This window comes from Hibiscus syriacus, unplaced genomic scaffold (genome assembly GCF_006381635.1).
Source record: "Hibiscus syriacus cultivar Baekdansim isolate YM2019G1 unplaced genomic scaffold, ASM638163v2 tig00002317_pilon, whole genome shotgun sequence".
NCBI lineage: Eukaryota > Viridiplantae > Streptophyta > Magnoliopsida > Malvales > Malvaceae > Hibiscus > Hibiscus syriacus.
In genome coordinates this window covers 375,184-396,669 of record NW_024061925.1, presented here as the reverse complement: position 1 = coordinate 396,669, position 21,486 = coordinate 375,184, and the positions used below count along the sequence as shown (strand labels likewise).

The following is a 21,486-nucleotide window of genomic DNA, read 5'->3' as shown; positions in this document are numbered from 1 at the left end:
TGTTCTTTCTTTGTTCCTAATTGTGCAAACATCTTACCTTGTGAGGTTTTTTTGTAAGTTTGCAAAGTTTGTAATTTCCTCTTTGAGAGGAGAGTGTCTCAAGAATTTAGGGTATAATTCTTGAGGGAGTTGTAAGGTTACTCTTTATCCTGAAAAGAAAGACAAATTAGTGAATTTGTGGAAAATCCTTAGTGTGGATAGCTAAGGTAGTGGACGTAGACTTTGGTTGAGAAAGTCGAACCACTCTAAATCGATGTGCAAATCTTTTCAATTTTCTGTAAAAAATTCCACCAAAATTTTAATTGACAATTAACCCCCTCTTGGGTGTTTTATCCGATCGATTAACTCAACATATACTTTATAGTTTATATATATACTTATAATATACTCATACTTTATTGTTATATATATATATATATATATAGATAGATTATAATTATAAAGAATAGAGTGTATATATATATATATATACTTTATAGATATACTTATACTTTATATATATATATATATATTATAGTTTATATATATACTTATATACTTTATATTCAATACTTATATACTCATATTTAATACTTATATACTTTATATTATATACTTATGTACTTTATATATAATATACTTATTTTATATTAATTATATATGTATATATATGTTCTACTAAAACTTTATATATATATACTTTATAATTTATATATATACTTTTACGTTATAGTTTATATATATGTATATATACTTATATACTTTATATTATATACTTATATACTTTAGTCTTTATAATTATACTTTATATATATAATTTATAGTTTATATATATACTTATATACTTTATTTTTAAACTATATAAACTATAAAATTTTACATAATATATATAATTTATAATTATAAATAATATATAAATATAGGGTAAAGTATAGGAATGATCACTGAACTTTTCTAAAGGTTTCATTTAGGTCCCTCAACTTTTAAAACTTGCAATACAGTCCCCCAACATTTAGTTCGTTTGTAAAATGGTCCCCCAACATTTAGTCTATTTGTAATATGGTCCCTGACCGTTTGACGCCGTTACACTACCATTAGTACGTTTGGAATATGGTCACTGAACGTTTTAGGTGCTTGCATTTAGGTCCCCAACTTTTAAAACTTGCAACACAGTCCTAAATTCCATTCTAAACCCCAAATTCCTTTTCGATCTCAAATCTCCTTTTTCGCTTCTCTCTTCTCATTTCCAGCGTAACTTTTCAGTCGATGATGCATGTGAAATTCTAATCTAACTTTGAATTATGTGGATGTGTTGACTTAAATAAGGGTCTATTGAGAGAAGACCCGACCAAGGGACTATCGGGACTATCAACGATTCAAGGTGTAATGTTAGATACAGGTCATCTCAGGTGAAGCATAGATGTTCGATGAAATGCTTGTGAGAAAAAAATGGGGTTAAAAATGCAGAGTTGATAAATACTACTAAGATGAAATAAGTATCGTTGTTGAAAGTCACCAACAAAGCTGAAATTATTTTATATAAATGACATATAATAATTTCTTCGTTTAATACTTGTACTTAAAGATTTTCCAACAATGATCAAATATAATGAAATTCCAAACAGCGCATTCACCTCTCGTTTGTTTTTGTTCTTCAATTTTCCGCCATGTAAAATTGTAAACCCAAGCAGTGCTATGTCTTTCAGCTTTTTATTTACAAAGAAAAAATGGAGGAAGAATTTCTTGAACGCAACACCGATTGTGTTTATTTCTTAGCCTCTCCCCTTACTTGCAAGAAGGTATTTATTTTCTCTTTTGGGCTATCTGGAAGTAAGTTTTTCCTCTTTCGCAGTTTCCCATTTTTAGCTCGCATTGTGTGTTTTTTGTTGAAGATTTTATGTTTTTGGAACTGCATGTCAATGATCTGGATATTCAGTGTTAGTTTTGAACCAAAACCATCTAATTTTCTTTCTTTCTTCTTAATCAAAACTTTTAATACTCCTTAAGAAAAATATTCAGTCCATCAGAATAAAGTGAAATAGGGTCCTATGCTAAATTTTTTTGATCTTCTTGTTTGGTTTTCTTTAAATCAAAGAATTGGTTGTGAGTATCGACATAGTGAAATTGCCAGGCTTAATTCGAGAGACTGTGGTACTAGTTTACTGGGAATTGTATTGATCCGACCTATGGTTTTCGGTGTCCTATGAGCTCTATTCTTTTTAATAAGTTTATGTTGATCATGGGACTGATATATCAGGAACGAATTAATTTTTTTACATGTTTTGGAAATTTTACAGTTGAATTGTATTGAATTATAGCTTTAGAAGACAATTCTGTATGCACGCAAATCGAAAGGCATCATGACAGCGTAGTATATTTGGAGCATCTACTTGACCCTGTCATGATGCCTTTCGAGTTGCGAAAGAGACTGAGAGGTGAATGCGCTGTTTGGGATTTCATTATATTTGATAATCTGTTGGAAAATCTGTAAGTACAAGGATTAAACGAAGAAATTATTATATGCCATTTATACAAAATAATTCCAGCTTTGTTGGTGACTTTCAACAATGATACTTACTTCATCTTAGTAGTATCTGTCAACTCTGCATTTCTAACCCCATTTTTCTTCTCACAAGCATTTCATCGAACATCCATGCTTCACCTGAGATGACATGTATCTAACATTACACCTTGAATCGTTGATTGTCCCGATAGTTCTTGGTCGGGTCTTCTCTCAATGGACCCTTATTCAAGTCAACACCTCCACATAATTCAAACTTAGACTAGAATTTCCCATGCATCCCCGACTGAAAAGTTATGCTGGAAATGAGAAAAGAGAAGCGAAAAAGGAAATTCGAGATCGAAAAGGAATTTGGGGTTTATAATAAAATTTAGAACTGTGTTGCAAATTTTAAAAGTTAGGGACCTAAATGCAAGTGCCTAAAAAGTTCAATGACCATATTGTAAACATACTAACGACAGTGTAACAATGCCAAACAGTCGGGGACCATAGTGCAAATAGACGAAATATTGGGGAACCGTATTGCAAACGAACTTAATGTTAGGGGACTGTATTACAAGTTTAAAAAGTTAGAGACCTAAATGAAAGTTTTAAAAAAATTCAGTGACCATGACTATATTTTAAATATAAATATAAGCTGTATATATTTAAATATAATTCATATATAATTTATATATAAACTATATAATTTGTATTAATAAACTATATAGTTTATATGCGTAGTTTATATATATATATATTATAATTTTTTTAATTTTTTTCTTAACTTTTGAAATGAATGCAATTTATATATCTACATATAGATTTTCTTCACATTTTTAATTATTTTGATTTTATCCCTTTGTGTTGTTTAATTTATTTAAAATTTTATTTGTAATTTCATATTTGTTCAATTTAGTCCTTAAAATTATATTTGCATCTGAGATTGACCTATACTTGTTACTTATTTATGTTTTTTAGTTGGCCCATAATTTTTTTAAATGGATATAATTTAGTACTTTTTATATTAATTTCAATCTCATATTTTAAAATTATTTCGATTTGGTCCCTCATCAATGTGTGTTATTTAATTTATTTAAATTTTTACTTGTAATTTCATATTTGTTCAATTTAGTTCTTAATTTTATATTTTTCAAAAAATTGATTCATGATTATTTATATTCTTAGTAATTTACTCTAAATCATATACAATTACAAATTGCAATTCAACATTTGTAAAAGACGAAAATAATTAATCCAAAATTAAAAAGTAACCCGATTTGAACTCAACCAATATCTGATAAAGATCCAGCCTGAATTTTATATCCCAATGATATCACCAAATCTGAACGAGATCCGCTTGAAGTTCAACCGAATCCGAATTAATCTGGTCTTTATCTGCTCAAGACCTGAACTGACATCGATTCGAACTGAAAGTAACTCGACCTGAATCCGAACTGTACCTGATGTCAAATCAACCTGAAAATAACCAGATCTGATTTGACATGAACCTGACCTGATCTGATTCGAAACATCAAATTTACCTAACTTGATCTGTATCTGATTTTACTCAATCTAACCTAATATATCTGAAACATGAACTATTACCGAATTTTACATCCTTACTTTCTACCAGCAGAAAATAGATAGCAAAAGCCTTTTAAAAACCCTATCATTCGTACTTTCAAAAGCCTGGAATTGCAGTATATCCCTAACATAGGGATTTGCTTGGCTAGAGGAGAAACGAAGCAGCACCAGAAAGGATCTGCTATTTTTCTCGTCTCTGCTTTTATTTGTAAAAAGGAGATTCCGCTAAAGCAAAAACAAATGAAGCTCAAACAACTAGAAAGTCTCTTAGGCGATCTTCAACAATTCTCAAACCCAAAGGTTCTTCTCTTGCCCTTGAAAAAAAGAATCTAGAATTTGTTAACAATGGAGGTGGTTATTGAATCAGTTCGTCGCGGATATCTGTTTCATTTAATGCAGGTGGAACTCGAACAATACCCAACTGGACCTCATATCGCTTCTCGTTTGCTTTACACTGTATGGACTAATTTTTCTTTTTTGGGTCTTTATTTTCTCGGCTAACGGTTATTGTCCTTTTGGTTCTTTATTTTTTTAGGCTGAGAATTCATTTGATGATATTAGCAACAAGGTGGTGGCAGATTTTGGTTGTGGTTGTGGCACTCTAGGTGCTGCTGCTGCTCTCTTGGGTGCCGAGTAAGTAAACCCATTTTCTCTGTCTTTGTTGATTCTTTGACCTGAGTACAGGTTACTGGCATTGATATGGGTGTTCTTGTTGCTTTGGAATAGGCAGGTTATTGGCATCGATATTGATTCTCAATCTCTTGAAATAGCTTCTATGAATGCTAAAGATCTTGAGGTGCTTTCCCCTGTTTGTTGATTTTGATGTTATAGTATTAAGTCTAGAGCTTTTTATTGGCCCGAGCCAATTATTGTAACATCTGTTTCTCCTTTACCTGTTTATTTGCGCATCTTGCTTTTAGGACCTGCAATTTCGTTGTTTGCTTAGCAATTTACGCTTTTCTTGATGTCTTTTTTGTGTTGTTTTCCCGATTGAACTGCAGTTGGACATAGATTTTGTTCAGTGTGACATCAGTAGTCTAGGATGGAGAGGTAACAGTTCCTTTCCTTTTCTTTTCCTCTCTACACTCTGTGTCTTCGGAGCTGAAAACATAATCGCAATTTTTTTTATTTTTCCCGGAAAAGTTGCTGGTCATTCTTATAATCAATGGTTAGTTTGCAGGCAACGGTGTTTCACTGGCACAATGGAATATTTTGGGTGATTGAATATATGGGAACCGTATGTGTTTATATGGACATGGCTGATTGGATCTATGATAATTCAACTTGTTTCTTCTCTGACTTCAATATTTATTTATGTGGAAGATGCACTATAAATTGAATGTATATGTTACTTTCTGGCCACAATGTCATGTTTACTGAATTGAGAGAAACATAGCACAGACGTTTAAGTTTAAAATAATACACATGTTTAAATGGATGTTCTACTGACCATTTCTTAATCTTAAGTTGTGATTTCTGTCTTCGTCTTATGGTTTCACTCCGTTTTTAGGTCAAATTGTTGATACTGTTGTGATGAATCCTCCATTTGGAACTCGAAAGAAGGGTGTTGACATGGATTTTCTATTTGTGGCATTGAAGGTTGAACTGTTGATTGATTCAAAAAAAAATTCAATCCATCTTTCTTTTTTCCGGTGCTTTATGACTGATAGGCATATTATTCATATATCGTGTGTGCCAGGTAGCTTCTCGAGCTGTTTATTCCTTGCATAAGACCTCGACAAGAGATGTGAGTAATTTGCTTTGAAATTTCTCCTAGTCGAATAGAAATCTATTAGTAATGCTTGCCGTGCCCTTGATTTAAAGTGACGGATTCAAAGCTAAAATAACAAATTATCTATTTATTAACGTTGACAAACATACGTTCTTCGGTGTGGCATGTATTAGTTGTCAGTCTAGCCTTATCATGGAGATAGTAGTAGTTTGCTCTATCTTTACTTATTGATTATGTTTATACCATCAATGTCGTCATTTCTACTAACATATAACAACTTATTTATCTGGTCCGAATATCTCATCGAGTTGTCTCATGTCATCTGTTTCTTTTATGCAAAGAAATTTCAGTTGCGTGTTATGTTTGCGTCAGGATTATAGCGTGACTAAGAATTGTGATAATTTTTTTCTTTTCTTCACTCGAGTATATCAAAAGGACCGCCAAGAGGGACTTAAATGCTAGCAGCGCCGAGGTCTTGTGTGAGGTCAGTAAAAGAAGCTTCGCAATCCGATGACATTTTGGTTTTAAACCACAAAACGTTTGTCATTGCACTGCGAGTTGCTGTTATTCATTCATACAGTATCTGCCTTTTTACTCTTAATTATCATTTCATATCCCAACCCTACTCTTCCATTTCTTTTCCAGCTCCGTTTTGGCGTTCCCCAACTATACAAGTTTCACAAGAAAAAGGAGGTGGATATTGCCGTGGATCTATGGCGATTCGTTCCAAGACGTAGTGGGGAAAGGACGATTAACCTCCGAAGTGCAGTTTAAGACCATGCTTGAAGAATAACTTGTTTATTTCTAGTGTGTTAATTTCAGACACTTTGTTAAATCCACTTGGTTAAATCTCTATGTATCAGTTTCCTAGTCTGAGTGTTCTTAAACAGTCAATATCATTATCCTTGTTCTTAATTTTCAAAACATTTATTATAAATTCTTAAAGTATTTAAACTGAAATTACATCTAAATATCAGATTTTGTCGCACTGAATGAGAACATTTTAAGTGAAAATATATATTCTTGAAGATTTCTTAACATGATAAAAATTGAAAAGGGTGGAATGGTAAAAGATTTGCTAATAAATTTATTAATTTGGTGTTCGAATCTTAATAAAAAAGATCAATTTTGATTTACTCGTGTTTCCATTTTACAAAAATAAATCGGAGAAGATACAATTCTCATACAAATGAAGGCCACTACATTGAAAACTTTGCTTAAACACGTCAAAAAAAATAATCTGATTGTTTCTCCTCCAAAATTAGTTCCTACATTCATTACTCGAAATGCTTCTCGCTGCTGTCAACGGAAGTTCCGACTTTCTCGCTATCATGCTTCAGTTTCTGTTTACCTTCCCCGGTTGTCTCTCCGAGTGTAAACCGAACAAATATTTGCATTTCGATTTTCTCTCTAATGTTCTCCGGTTTTGACTCAAGGTCGTCTCTTTGCATTTCGAGCTCTTTTTCTTTACTCACGATACTCTCCGGAATGTCTTTGATGGATACAAACTGCACCTGAGGACTGGCCATAACTTGCATTGCAAGGTCATCAACTAACTCTTTGAACTTTCACTTCTACCAACGAAGTCGGTCTCACAGTTGACTTCGATTAGGACACCAATCCTCGAGTCGTGAATGTAGGCACTGATTCGTCCTTCAGCAGCAAGCCGGCTGGATTTCTTGTCAGCCGTTGAAAGACCCTTCTTTCTAACGTATTCCTGAGCTTTCTCGAGATCGCCTCCGGTTTCAGACAGTGCTTTCTTGCAGTCCATCATCCCGGCCCTCGTTTCTTCACGTAGATGTTTGACAAGTGCAGCAGAGACTGCTATTTTGGGTCTGCAAAACATAAATGGGTGAAACCTGTTGGAAATAAAATACTCACACAAACAAATTTTATTGAAACTCAAACAAATATTACAAGAGCACTCTCACTCAAAAACAAGAACTACAACTCATTCTTATAAGACTTTGCTTCTTCACTCACTTAGAAGCTCTTAATTTTTCTTGATGCTTAAAACTAAAATGGGGAGGGATATTTATATATTACTCAAGAATAATCCTACACCACACAAATAAACTAATTTAAACCATTACAAATTTAACAAATATCTAACTCTCACCTAACTAAATTGATGTAAGCAATTACATCATTATTTAAATGATGTAAGCAATGACATCTTTACTTAAATGATGTAAGCAATGACATCAATTTAGTTTGGGTTTGGGTTTAAGCTCCCATAATGGATCAAGTTTATGATCCAACACCACCCTTTAAACTTGATCTTGTGACCCCTAGTAAGTTCCTTAATCTTATGAAGTCTTCACTTTTCAGTGGCTTGGTAAAAATATCGGCAACTTGATCTTGTGACTTCACGTATTCAACTTCCACATCATTTCTTGCAACACACTCCCTAATATAGTGGTAGCGAATGTCGATGTGCTTGCTTCGATCATGGAATACTGGATTCTTTGATAAGGCAATGGCTGATTTGTTATCGACACAAACCTTGGTAGGATCTTCTTGTATCAAACCTATCTCCTTCAATAGATTTCTAAGTCAAATTGCATGACAAACACATGAGGTAGCAACAACATATTCCGCTTCACAAGTGGACAATGTGACAATCGGTTGTTTCTTTGACATCCATGTGAACGCAATATCTCCCATGAAAAATACGAATCCAGTAGTGCTCCTTCGATTATCTATGTCTCCACCCCAATCACTGTCGCTATATCCAACAAGCTTGTAATCATTAGAAACTGAATAGAACAAGCCAAAGTCAATTGTACCTTTCAGATAGCGAAGAATTCTCTTTGCAGCTTTAAAATGGGTGGTTGTTGGAGATTCCATGTAGCGACTAACCAATCCAACTGCGTGAAGAATATCGGGTCTCGTGCAAGTTAGATAGCGTAGATTTCCTACCAAACTTTTGAATAATGTTGGATCTACACTTTCGCCTTCTTCATGTTTGGTCATCTTGATCCCGTATTCTGCCGGTGTGCTTATTGGCTTACAGTTCTCCATCTTGAACTTCTTCAGTATCTCCTTTGCATAGCTTTCCTGTGAAATGAAAATTCCATCATTTTGTTGCTTAACTTCAATGCCAAGGTAGTACGCCATGAGCCCCATGTCTGTCATCTCGAATTCTTTCATCATCACATCCTTGAATTCATTAAACATGCTTGGGTTGCTTCCGGTGAAGATCAAATCGTCTACATAGAGACACACGATCAAAATATCTTCATCTTTGATCTTGATATATAGAGCATGCTCGTAGGGACATTTGTTGAATCCATTCTCTTGGAAGTACTTGTCGATTCGGCTATTCCATGCCCTTGGTGCTTGTTTTAGCCCGTAAAGAGCCTTCTTCAACTTCAACACCTTGTCTTTGTTCCCTTTGACTTCATATCCTGATGGTTGCTGAATGTAAACTTCCTCTTCAAGAACTCCATTTAGGAAGACGGACTTTACATCCATCTGTTGTATCTTCCACTTGTTTTGAGCTGCCAAAGAAATGATTAGTCTGATAGTCTCCAATCGAGCAACAGGAGCAAATACCTCATCATAGTCAATTCCAGCCTTTTGACATAGCCTTTAGCAACTAGCCTCGTCTTGTGCCTTTCAATCTCTCCTTTGGCGTTTTGCTTTGTTTTGTACACCCATTTGACACCTATCGCCTTATGTCCCTTGGGAAGTGAGGTAAGTTCCCATGTGTCATTCTTCTCGATGGCCTTGATTTCTTCATCCATCGCATCTCTCCATTTCTTTTCTTGTACCGCTTCTTGAAAGCTCACTGGTTCACAATCGGCAAACAAACAAAATAATGTAAGATTATCTTGTCGTTCAGTTACCTCATAGAGATTTCTAAGGCTTCTTGTGCGTTGCACAACTCTTTCACTTTGACTCCACTTGACGATGACGAAGGTGATGAGTCTCCTTGAGTGGTTGATGTTGGTGAAGTGGGTGGAGTTGCAAGCTCTTGTTGAGATTTATCTAGTTGTTCCCTCATTGTCTGCTCATCTTCTTCAAACTGAGGAAAGAAATTGAAGTCATCTTTATGAGAGTTAAAATCCCATTCTCCTTCTTCGTTGAAGATCACATCTCGACTAATCACAAACTTCTTATTGTTTGGATTGTAAAACTTGTAGCCCTTCGAATTAGCATCATAGCCGATGAAGATAAAACTCTCACTTTTATCATCAAGCTTCGTTCTTCTCTCGTCTGGTACGTGAACATGGGCTATACTTCCAAAGGTTCTCAAATGGGAAATGACAGGCTTTCTTCCACTCCATGCTTCTTGCGGTGTCTTTCCCCATACACTTCTTGTTGGAGATTGGTTTGTCAAGTAGACTGCACACGCTACTGCCTTCGTCCAAAATTCCTTAGGTAGTTTCTTGCTTTTGAGCATGCTTCGTGCCATGTCGAGGATTGTTCTGTTCTTTCTTTCTACCACACCATTTTGCTGGGGGGATCTAGGAACTGTCATTGGTCGACGAATTCCATTTGCTTCACAGAACGCTTGAAACTCCCTGGAAGTAAATTCTCCACCTCGATCGGATCTCATGGCTTTGATCTTTCTACCGCTTTTCTCTCCACTGCTGCTTTGAACTTCTTGAAGACTTCAAAAACTTCTGACTTTTGTTTCAAGAAATATACCCAGGTTTTTCTTGAAAAATCATCAATGAAGAGAAGAAAATAGTTACTGTTACCGAGAGAGCTTGGCTTTATCGATCCACACACATCGGTATGGATGAGCTCAAGTGGCTTCTTGGCTCTTGTCTCTGACTCCTTTGGAAAGCTTTTCCTGAATTGTTTCCCGACTAGACACCCTTCACAGAGCTGGTCAGGATGGTTGATGCGAGGTAGTCCTTTAACCATTTCCTTCTTAGATAACAACTCTATACCTCCAAAATTGAGATGCCCAAATCGAAGATGCCAAAGCCATGATGCATCTTTGTAGCAAGCTTTCAGGCACTTTGCAACATTATTTTGTATGTTGATCAAGAACATTCTATTCTTTGACATCGACACTTTAGCAATGAAGTTATTCTTATCATCTTTTATAGAAATATTATAATTATTCATATGAATATCATAACCTTTCTCTACCAGTTTCCCTAAACTTAAGATGTTACTTTTCATATTGGGCACATAGTAGACATTTGAAATAAATTGATGTCTCCCATCTTTCAAACGAATAAGAATGTTACCTCTCCCTTTCACTGCTATTATGGAATCATCTCCAAATGAAACATTTCCGCTTACTGACTCATCTAGCTCCACAAACATGTCTTTCCTTCCACACATGTGATTGCTTGTACCACTGTCAAGATACCAGGAATTTTCTTGGTCACCATCAGTTTCCTTTCGTGCTAGAAGAAGAGTTTCTTTGCCATCTGTCTTTTCCTCCAGATAATTGGCCTTCTCCTCAATTTTGTTGTTGGGAGCTCTACATTCTGAAGCATAATGTCCAAACTTTTGAAAATTATAACATCGAATTTGAGATTTATCATACTTTGAGTTTGGATTGATTCTTCCACGGCCTCGTGTTGAGCTTTCTCCTTTCTCATAGTTGTTGTTGGAATTGTTATTGTTGGAATTCCAGCCTCGTCCATGACCTCTACCTCTGCCTTGGCCACGTTAGTTTCTATCATTGTGTTGGCTTTCATGCATATCCTTGAGTTACAGCTTAAGGAGTTGCTCAGTAAACTCATTCTTCTTCTTATGCTTCTCTTCGTATGCTTGCAATGATCCTTGGAGTTGCTCGATCCTCATTTCTTCCAAGTCTTTAGTTTCTTCAATCGTCACAATGATGTGCTCAAATTTGGGATCCAATGAACGGAGTATCTTCTCTATTATCCTCACATCTTCTAACTTTTCACCATTTCTTTTTAATCGATTAGAAACAACTACTACTCTTGAGAAATAATCTGAAATAGACTTAGATACTTTCATGTGTAAGGATTCAAATTCACCTCTTAATGTTTGGAGACGAACCTTCTTCACTTGCTCGGATCCTTTGTAAGAGGTTTGCAGCTTCTCCCATGCTTCCTTGCTAGAGCTTGCACTTGAAATCTTTTCAAAACCATAATCATCTAATGCTTGGTAGATGAGGTAGAGAGCCTTCTTGTCTCTCTTTCTTGAATCCTTCAAAGTTGTCTTTTGATCTGGTGTAAGAGTAGCAAAAACTACATCATCCACAATCTCGTTATAGCCTTTCTCTATGATATCCCACACATCTTGTGATCCAAGAAGTGCCTTTATTTTGATACTCCAATTGTCGTAGTTATTGTTGTTGAGTGTCGGAACTTGGAATGGTGCCATACCATTTTCCATATCTCTCAATATAATGAGATTTTGTAAAATCCGATTGCACAGATGAATCTGGAACGCCGAAAAAACCTTGGGAGGGACTTGGACAACTCGGTCAAGGGCTCCAACTCGGCTGACTCGGCTCAACTCGTGAGTCAGCTCGATTTTCTAGAAACAGTCTTCCGGCGGTGCGTGATGGTGCGTCAGAACTCAAATTGAGAAAATTCTGGCGGTGTCGGATTCCTCTCGTCGAGACCTTCGATCTTTCCAACTCGCTCTGATGCCACTTTGTTGGAAATAAAACACTCACACAAACAACTTTTATTTAAACTCAAACAAATATTACAAGGGCACTCTCACTCAAAAATAAGAACTACAACTCACTCTTATAAGACTTTGTTTCTTCACTCACTTAGAAGCTCTTAATTTTTCTTGATGCTTAAAACTAAAATGGGGAGGGGTATTTATACTACTCAAGAATAATCCTACATCACACAAATAAACTAATTTAAACCATTACAAATTCAACAAATACCTAACTCTCACCTAACTAAATTGATGTAAGCAATGACATCATTATTTAAATGATGTAAGCAATGACATCTTTACTTAAATGATGTAAGCAATGACATTAATTTAGTTTGGGTTTGGGTTTAGGCTCCCATAATGGATCAAGTTTATGATCCAACAAAACCATGAAAGAAATGATATTGTGTTAACAACAACTGAGAACTCATGGGGGGAACCACTTTCTCATTGGTTTCCTCAACTTTCACCGGAGTCGATTGCTCTTTTCCAGCGGTAGAAACAGGTTTTGATCTAATTTGGGCAGCCACTTCAGCAAAATCCTGACTTTTCTTCTCTAGCACCTCTCCAAGATTGAACCTCACAAACCCTTTTGCTTTTATGTTTTCTCCAACGGTGACAATAGTCTACTTTACCCAATCTTTCACCATATCATTCTTAATATAGGGCTGTTCAAGTAAAGCCAACTCTTCAAGCCTCTTCCGTATCCGTCCTTCAATATTCTTTGATCTAATTTGCTCCGGTTTCGATAAGAGATCTTCCTTTTGCATCCCTATTTCTTTTTCCCTATTTACAATCCCCTCAGGGGCGTCTTCTGGAACAAGATATTCTACTTGAGGGGAAGAAGCGACCTGCATGGCAAGATCATCAACAAGCTCCTTACAAATGTCACCCTGTGAGACAAAATCCATCTCGCAGTTAACCTCTATTTTATCCGATTTTTCTCTTTGATCCAAAAATTCAGTCATCTCCTTATTTTGAAGAAAAGCCAGGATAAAGGGATTTGTTGTAGCATACACCACACCTTGGCTAACTTATGAGTCCAACTTGTCATCATCTTCTTCTTTCTTCATTGTCAAAGTTACTGATCCCCCTGTGATGCGTAAAACTCGGACTTCAACTTCTTGGCTAATTTGCAACGACGAGTTCCCCATCATGCTCATAAGCCCGTCATGGGCTTCTTCTTCGTGCGGCAAGAATCCTTATTCTCCCTCAGAAGAGATATGAATGCGCCATACCTAGTTAAGTTCTTCACTGTGCTATCCAACTCTTGTCCCTTGACGAATTTCAAGCTTTCCACATCCCTTTTTTGGTTGGACCTTGAAGAATTCTTCCTCGGAGGCCTTTCCCTATCAGTAGTGGCAGGACCATCTTACCTCGGTTGGCGCTTACCAGCATCATCGTTTTCATGCATGGAAAGAGATATCCTCCCACTCTCGGTGTTTACTTCAACTTACCTCACATTCACCTCTTGTCCAACAGAAACAACACTTGCAACATCCTTAACAAAGCTATCGCTCAACTTGGAAACATGCATCAGTCCTTCCGTAAAAGCTCCAATGTCAACAAAAGCACCAAATGGTTGGATCGATCTTACTTTCCCGGTAAACATTGTACCAGGAATAATCTTCTCATTCTTTACAGGAGGCATCTCACTTTTTCTCACAGGTCTAGCTCGTTTGGATTGAGTTGGAGTAGTCGTATAACTGGATGGGCTAGTTGAATGTTCGCTTGTTTCAACTTCATCCAGTTGTGTTTCTGATCCTCCATAAAAAATGTTTGTCACAGAAGAATCAGATTCCTCCACTGCTACATCAATCCCTGTGGCTGATAAACGAATTCCCAGTTTTCCATCTAAGGCATGCCCAGTTCTGTAGTTTCGAAATGAATAAACCGAGGTTGATAGAGGAAGGACGAATCTTCGTGAGAGTAAAGCATAACAAGTGTTTTTCCTTGATGAACTGCATCTTGTTAAACTAGTGTTCTTCCTTACTGTCCAGGCAGCTCCAGGAATGAATGTAATGTTGCTGACGGAACATGGGATCTCGTGTGTCATGTTGAATTGAATGGAAATATTGATAAATGCATCAAAAGGCTCACATCAAAGTAATAAATAATAACTCTTCCAAATGACCTACTCGTCCAAGCCTTGGAAAAGAAGACCATAACAGCATCAGACTTACGACGACTTTATGAATGAGATCCTGATCTTATTTGGTCAACATGTTTTCTGGAGATACAACCAACTATCTCTTAACTTTGCAACAGTTATTGAATTGTATTAAGCTGATATCTGGAACTTAATATATGATAATTTTAGTGAAGATATTGTATACAGAAAATCCTATACAAGATTAATACGAGATTTTTTAAATATTACAAATTTTCAATATTTTTATTTCTTATTTTTAATATAATTTAATATAGGATGATGCATTATCTTTTCGGATTAGATTTATTATTTTATTAGGAATTAAGGTTGGGTTAAAACATTATTCTTAGTTTATTATTATTTTATTAGGAATTAGAGTTAATACATGTTTAGTTTGTTTTTATTTTATTCATTAGTTATTTAGGACCTTTAGAACTCATCCCATATATAAAGGAGGCTTCACTCAACTTTGTAAGACAAATTTCTTTGATTAATAATACAATGAGAGTTCATTTTTACGAATGTTGATTGCCTTGTGCCTTTGAAGCTTCTTCTCTTGGAGTTCTTTCAAGTTCTTGTGAGGGAGATTAATCTTCACACTCCAATTTGCCTTTTCATTGTGACTAGGAGGGTTGATTAGAGCCATATTATTGAGTTGCCTTTTCATTGCGACTAGGAGGGTTCGATAGGACATTTATCCATCTATTTTCCACAAATCCATCCTCATCCTCTCCATCACCATCTTTACCGTTCACCTTCATAAGAGAGATCTTTTGATTTCTTGGTTATCATACTTTATTTTCAATTTCTTTATCTTGTTCTAATCTTGTTTCCTTGATTCTAGCACCTAAAAGAAATCGTAAAGAATTCTAGTAGTTGTCGTCACATTCCCCTTTGTTCTTCATCGAGTCTAGAGCTTTCTAGGTTTGATTCTTCAACAAGAGAAACGTTCATTAATACGCTACCGCTTCCCTATCAATTGGTAGTAGATTTGGGCCGATTGTTGGAAAGAATCAAGAAATCTTGCTTGTTCTTGCACATAAAACTGCCAAGGTACCCCAACGGAGCTAGTTCGCAAAAGATTCATCATTTCAGATTATTTTTATTTAATTTTAATTTAGATTCAAATTCTTCTTGTTAGTTTGCTATTTTTCATAAAAAAAAAACAAAACAATTCACAAAAACTTCAAAAAATTGAAAATGAAGGAATTTAGGGTTCATTTTCACTAAACTCATATTCATCCTAAGAGAAATCTCCAGTCCAAAATTCACTCCAATCGGAGTTCATTAGAGCCTTCAAATACATCGTTTAAGTTTCATCGACAGATTCAGTCTAGAATCTTGTCGAATTTCTTGAAAATTCAACAAGATAAATTTCGTGGTGAAAATTTCCAGATTGAAACTACATATATTGAAGATCATTTACACAAAAAATCAGAATTTTTAGAGACCAATAACACCTTTAAACAAAGCTGTAACATCCCAAATACCAGGCTAGTGACCAAAGTGTAAGATTTTAAAATTTTGTGATTAAAGTAGATAAATTGAAAACTTCATGGATTTAATTGGAATTTATTTGTGTAGGATTGATTAGAAAGAATTGAAAGAAGGGAAAAAAGGTCTTTAGTCAAGGGAATGAATTACAAATTCATTCTTGATATTATATATATCCACATGGAAAAAGAAAGAAAGGGTTAAAGAAAATCTATAATTATCTTAATCTTTCTTCTTCTTCCTCTCCACCGTGAGTTCACGTCTAAGGTGAGAAACCTTTAACTCAATTATTTCTTGTAAATTTTGATTGGTTTTGATTCTTGGGGTAATAGGAAAGCTTGAGAAAGTTTAAGCAGAAGTAGTAACTAAAAGATTTACAAGTTATGGGCGATTAAATAAAAAGGGTTTTTGAGTGAATTGATGAGAAAGAGTTAGTAAATAGATTTTGATGTGAAATTTGAATTGTCATAAGTTGAAATAAGAAATCTATAGTGTTGGAATAGGATTTGGGGCATGTTGATAAATCGATGTGATTTTTAGTTTCAAGTGATTATGTGGGATTTTGGATGTTTAAGTATATTAAAGTGATATAAGTTAGTCCTGATATGTATAGTTGAGTTTAATAGCATGAAAGAAGTTAAAAGAGTTGGATTTAAGTAAGTTTGGTAAATTTTTGAATTGAATAGGTAATTTATGGGCAAGGGTATCGGTACTGAATTAACAGTATCAATACTTCAAAGCAAAAATGGGTGAAATCTGGGTTTGGGTATCGATACTGGAAGAACAATATTGATACCATAAGGTAAAATTTGATGAATCCTTAAAAGAGTATCGATACAAAATGAGTAGCATCGATACCAAGGGTATCGATACTAATGGACAAGTATCGGTACCATTTTTAGAGATGAAATTCCATAATGTAGAATAGGTATCGATACTAAAGTACAATATCGATACCATAGTGATGAAGTATCGGTACTGGGCGTGGGGTACTGATACTATTCAGAATGAAATTTTGAATTAATTATTTCTTTTAGCTTAAGTTATTGATGATTGATTAATAGTGATTCAAATTCTGATATTTATATCGATCATAAGTTGTGTAGTTATCAAACGAAAGCATGTTCCGGACGAATCGATGATATAAATTGACCAAGAAAGAGATAAGAGTTTTGCTTTGACTAAGTGAGGCTAAGGTGAGTGCATACTATTATATATATTGTCTTATGGAAAGAAGACTTGCGATGAGTCTATTTCTAATGTTTTGATTACATAATTACATGAATATAAACATAGTTTTGATTTTGTTACTATGTGAACATGCATTGTTTATATTTCACGCTATATGATATTACCTATGTGATCACATGAAAATGTGATATAAGCTATGTGGCATTGACCTATGTGATTATATGAAAATGTGATATAAGCTATGTGACAATGATCTATGTGATTATATGTCTATGTGATATAAGCTATGTGAAATGTTATAAATGATAAAGCCCAAAAGTATGTGATATGAGAGCTAAAGGTATAATTGGCATGCCAAGAGTCGAGGGTTCTACGCGGTCCTTTGGGATAATTCTATGTGGTCCTCCGGGACAAATCTATATGGTCCTTCAGGACATTTATACGTGGCACTTCGGTGCATATTCTATGCAGCACTTCGGTGCAATTTATACGAGCTGTGGTAACAATATTAGTGCACAACCTCAATTCACTGACATACCTTAAGTTCTCAATGATGTACCATGGGCTATTAAAAGAAAATATATAAATGAACAGTGCATGATGATGATGATATATATATATATGTTTTGGTTCTATGATATGTTCTATGGTTTCTTTATATGATTTTTATGAAATGCTTAGAATATGAATAAGTGTGTTAATATTTTATTATGCATTTTATATACCTCACTAAGTCCACGACTTAGCGACTTAGTATGTGAGTGTTTCACACGTAGGTACAAAGAAGTAGAAAGAATAAAGCTAGGATAAGTCAAGATAACATATCTCTATAAAGAGATCAGATCAGAAGTGATTTACACAGTATGTCATTTTGTTGTACTAAATGTGTTGGCATGTAATTAAAGGTTTGAATTACATATGCTCTGATCATTTGTTTTTATAAACATAGACTATTATATTTATGTAAATTATAGGGTTTCTATTTTCAAATTAAGTTAAATTCTATTTATTTACTTTTACCATTTTTATACAAATATAAGTTTAAATTGTCAACCATCTTTTAAAAGTAAACGATTTGAAAAGTCAATGTGACACCTCGAATTCATATCCAGGTTGAATACGTTTTGGGGGTGTTATATTTAATGGTATCAAAGCTATGATTTAGCTGATTCTAGGCTTAAACCGAAGTCAAGTGTGTTTTAGAAAGCATACATGCCAACAAAAAAGTGAAAAATTTCTGATCTGATAAGTAATAAATATGATGTATTTGCTAATAGAGTAAATGTCTTTATCTTATTAGATGAATGACCTCGAGGGCTCCCGAAGTGAAGTGGGAGATGAAGGACATGAAGGTAGTAGTAATTTTCCTGCCCTGGCCAGGCAAGGTGAAGAACAAATACCTCAGGGAGTGACTATACAAGATCAATGGGTGTTTTTCAGGATATTGGATGCTATTCTGACGCGTTTCCAACCGTCTGTTCCCTCAAATCCTAGAATGAATGTAGCGAAAGAGTTGAAATGATTATGAGCTCCTGAATTCAATGGTGAAGCTGAGGAAGGTCCTATTGTTATGAAACTTTGGACAAATGATGTTAAGATTATGTTGGAGGGTCTCCATTGTTCTGAAGTGGAGAAGTTAGATGCAGTGGTCTTGTTGCTACGAGGTCAAGCTCGCGTATGGTGGACAAATGTCACCATGAGAATGTCAAGTGACCAAGTGAAATAGTCTTTCTTCTTAGAAGAGTTAAAGAACAAGTATATCGCATATCAATTTATTAGGTAAATGAAGCAAGAATTTATGAGTTTGAAACAAGGGAATCACACCGTGTATGAGTACGAGTGCGAGTTCAATAAGTTGAGTAGATTTGCTACTGAACTAGTTCCTACTGAAAAGGATGCCTGTGATTGGTTCATTGAGGACTTGCACCCTAGACTGAAAGAGCTGTTAACAATTTTGAATTTGACTTCATTTTAAGAAGTGGTCAATCGTGCTAAAGCTCTAGAGAGAATTCAGAATGAGAGGTTTGGAGAACAAAAAGCTCATATGAATAAAAGAGCTGGTGCTTTATCGAGTTCAACACCATCAAAGAGAGGCATAGATTATGTTTGTCGGTCTCAGACTATATCTGAGTCAGCTGTATCCTCTTCCAGAGGATCAAATCAGATGAGAGCAAGACAGAATCAATCAGTAGGGTCTGAAATTGGAAGATCAAATCAAGGTGAATCAAGGCAGTGTCAATATTGTGGAAAAAATCATATCGGAGTATGTTGAGTGGTCTCTGGAGCATGCTTTAGATGTGAGGACACTGGACATTTTATTCGGGATTGTCCAATGATGATCAGAGAGACTGCAAAATCTGAGCGATTTGCTTCGGTATCTCAGAGAGGTAGAGGAAGAGGAAAAGGAAAAAATTAGTTTGAGTCATCCACTCAACATGAGATTCGTTCAACTGCCTGGGTTTACATCATTAAGACTAATGAAGATCGCGATGATCCTGAGATCATTGCTGGTACTTTTCAATTATTTGATAAATTGTTTTTGGTTTTGATAGATCTGGGATCAACCTATTCATATATTAGAAGTAAATTGGTGAGAGAATTGAAAATCCAATAAGAAATAATAAGTAACGATGTAATAGTGACTAACCCTTTAGGGCATAGTGCTATGGTAAATCAGTTGTGTCGAGGATGTTCCATAAGGATTTAGGGAATTGAATTCTATGCTAATCTGATGGAATTACCCTTTGACGAATTTGAAGTAATTCTAGGAATGTATTGGTTGTATCATTACCATGCAAATATCGACTGTAGATTAAAGAGAGTAACTTTGATAAGTCTCGATGGATTAGAAGTGATTGTGAGCAGTGAAAGATTTAATCCGTTACCTAATGTTATATCGGTGATGTCGGCTAAGAATTTATTGTTACAAGGATGCCAAGCTTTATTTGCTAATGTGATAGATACTCGAGTTAAGGAAAGTAGACTAAAGGATATTCCAACAGTCCGAGAGTTTCCAGATATTTTTCCTGCTGAGTTACCATGATTACCTCCATACAGGGAGGTCGAGTTTTAAATTGAGGTAATGCCTGGAATAACACCAATTGCAATGGCTCCTTACCGAATGGCTCCAAAGAGTTGAGTGAGTTAAAGACACAATTGCAAGAGTTGTTAGATAAAGGATTCATTCAACCTAGTGTGCCACCTTGGGGAGTTCTAATGTTGTTTGTAAAAAAAGATGGTTCGATGCGCTTCTGCATTGATTATCGACAACTCAACAAGGTGAAAATCAAGAACAAATATCCTCTCCCAAGAATTGATGATTTGTTTGATCAGTTAAAGGGAGCTTCAGTATTCTCTAAGATTGATTTGCGTTATGAGTATCATCAATTGAAGATTCAAGAAAGAGACATTCCAAAGATGACTTTTAGAATGAGATATGGTCATTGTGAGTTCATCGTTATGCCATTTGGATTGACTAAATCACCTACTGCATTTATGGATCTCAAGAATAGAGTGTTTCATCCTTATCTTGATCATTTCATGGTTTTTTCATTGACAATATCCTGGTGTATTCAAAGTCTAATGAAGAACATGACTCACACCTTAGAGTAGTTATACAAACTCTACGAGATAAGAAGTTTTATGCCAAACTGTATAAGTGTGAGTTTTGGTTAGTTGAGGTGGCATTACTTGGACATGTGGTATCTACAGATGGAATTTGGGTAGATCCTCAAAAGATAAAACCCATATTAGACTGGGAAATTCCAAAGAATGTGTTAGAAGTTTGGAGTTTCCTAGGTTTTGCAAGTTATTATCGAAGATTCGTTAAGAACGTTTCATTGATAGCTTTACCTTCGACCAAGTTTCTAAGGAAAAATGTATCTTTTGCTTGTACCCCTGAATGTCAAGAGAGGTTTAAAGCGTTAAAGAGAATTTTGATAGAAGCTCCAATATTGGTTCAACCCGAATCGGGTAAGAACTATGTGGTTTACAGTGACACATCCTATAATGGCTTGGGATGTGTACTAATGCAAGAAGGTAAAATAGTAGCATATGCATCGAGACAATTGAAACCGCATAAGAAGAACTATCATACGTATGATTTAGAATTGGCTGTAGTAGTGTTTGGTTTGAAGATATGACATCACTACTTATATGGTAAGCGTTGCTACCTCTATATATATCACAAGAGTTTGAAGTATATGATGACTCAAAAAGAACTTAACTTGAGAC

The 21,486-nt window shown here is 35.1% G+C and overlaps 1 protein-coding gene and 1 pseudogene across 2 annotated transcripts; one reads left to right on the top strand and one right to left on the bottom strand.

The window, feature by feature from the left end:
* Nucleotides 1–4,209: 4,209 nt before the first annotated feature.
* Nucleotides 4,210–6,625, top strand: LOC120144479 (rRNA N6-adenosine-methyltransferase METTL5-like). 2 transcript variants are annotated; one of them, XM_039158520.1, is made up of 9 exons: nucleotides 4,210–4,366; nucleotides 4,466–4,522; nucleotides 4,602–4,699; nucleotides 4,793–4,862; nucleotides 5,068–5,116; nucleotides 5,577–5,665; nucleotides 5,766–5,813; nucleotides 6,223–6,282; nucleotides 6,444–6,625. In XM_039158520.1, exons 1-9 carry the CDS (start codon nucleotides 4,307–4,309, stop codon nucleotides 6,570–6,572), a joined length of 660 nt encoding a protein of 219 aa, XP_039014451.1. In that variant the 5' UTR covers nucleotides 4,210–4,306; the 3' UTR covers nucleotides 6,573–6,625. The 2 variants fall into 2 exon arrangements, with proteins under 2 accessions (XP_039014451.1, XP_039014461.1); XM_039158530.1 differs by lacking the exon at nucleotides 4,466–4,522 and having other exon boundaries at nucleotides 4,302–4,417.
* Nucleotides 6,626–6,941: 316 nt separating this feature from the next.
* On the bottom strand, nucleotides 6,942–14,472 carry LOC120144253 (annotated as a pseudogene).
* Nucleotides 14,473–21,486: the final 7,014 nt, after the last annotated feature.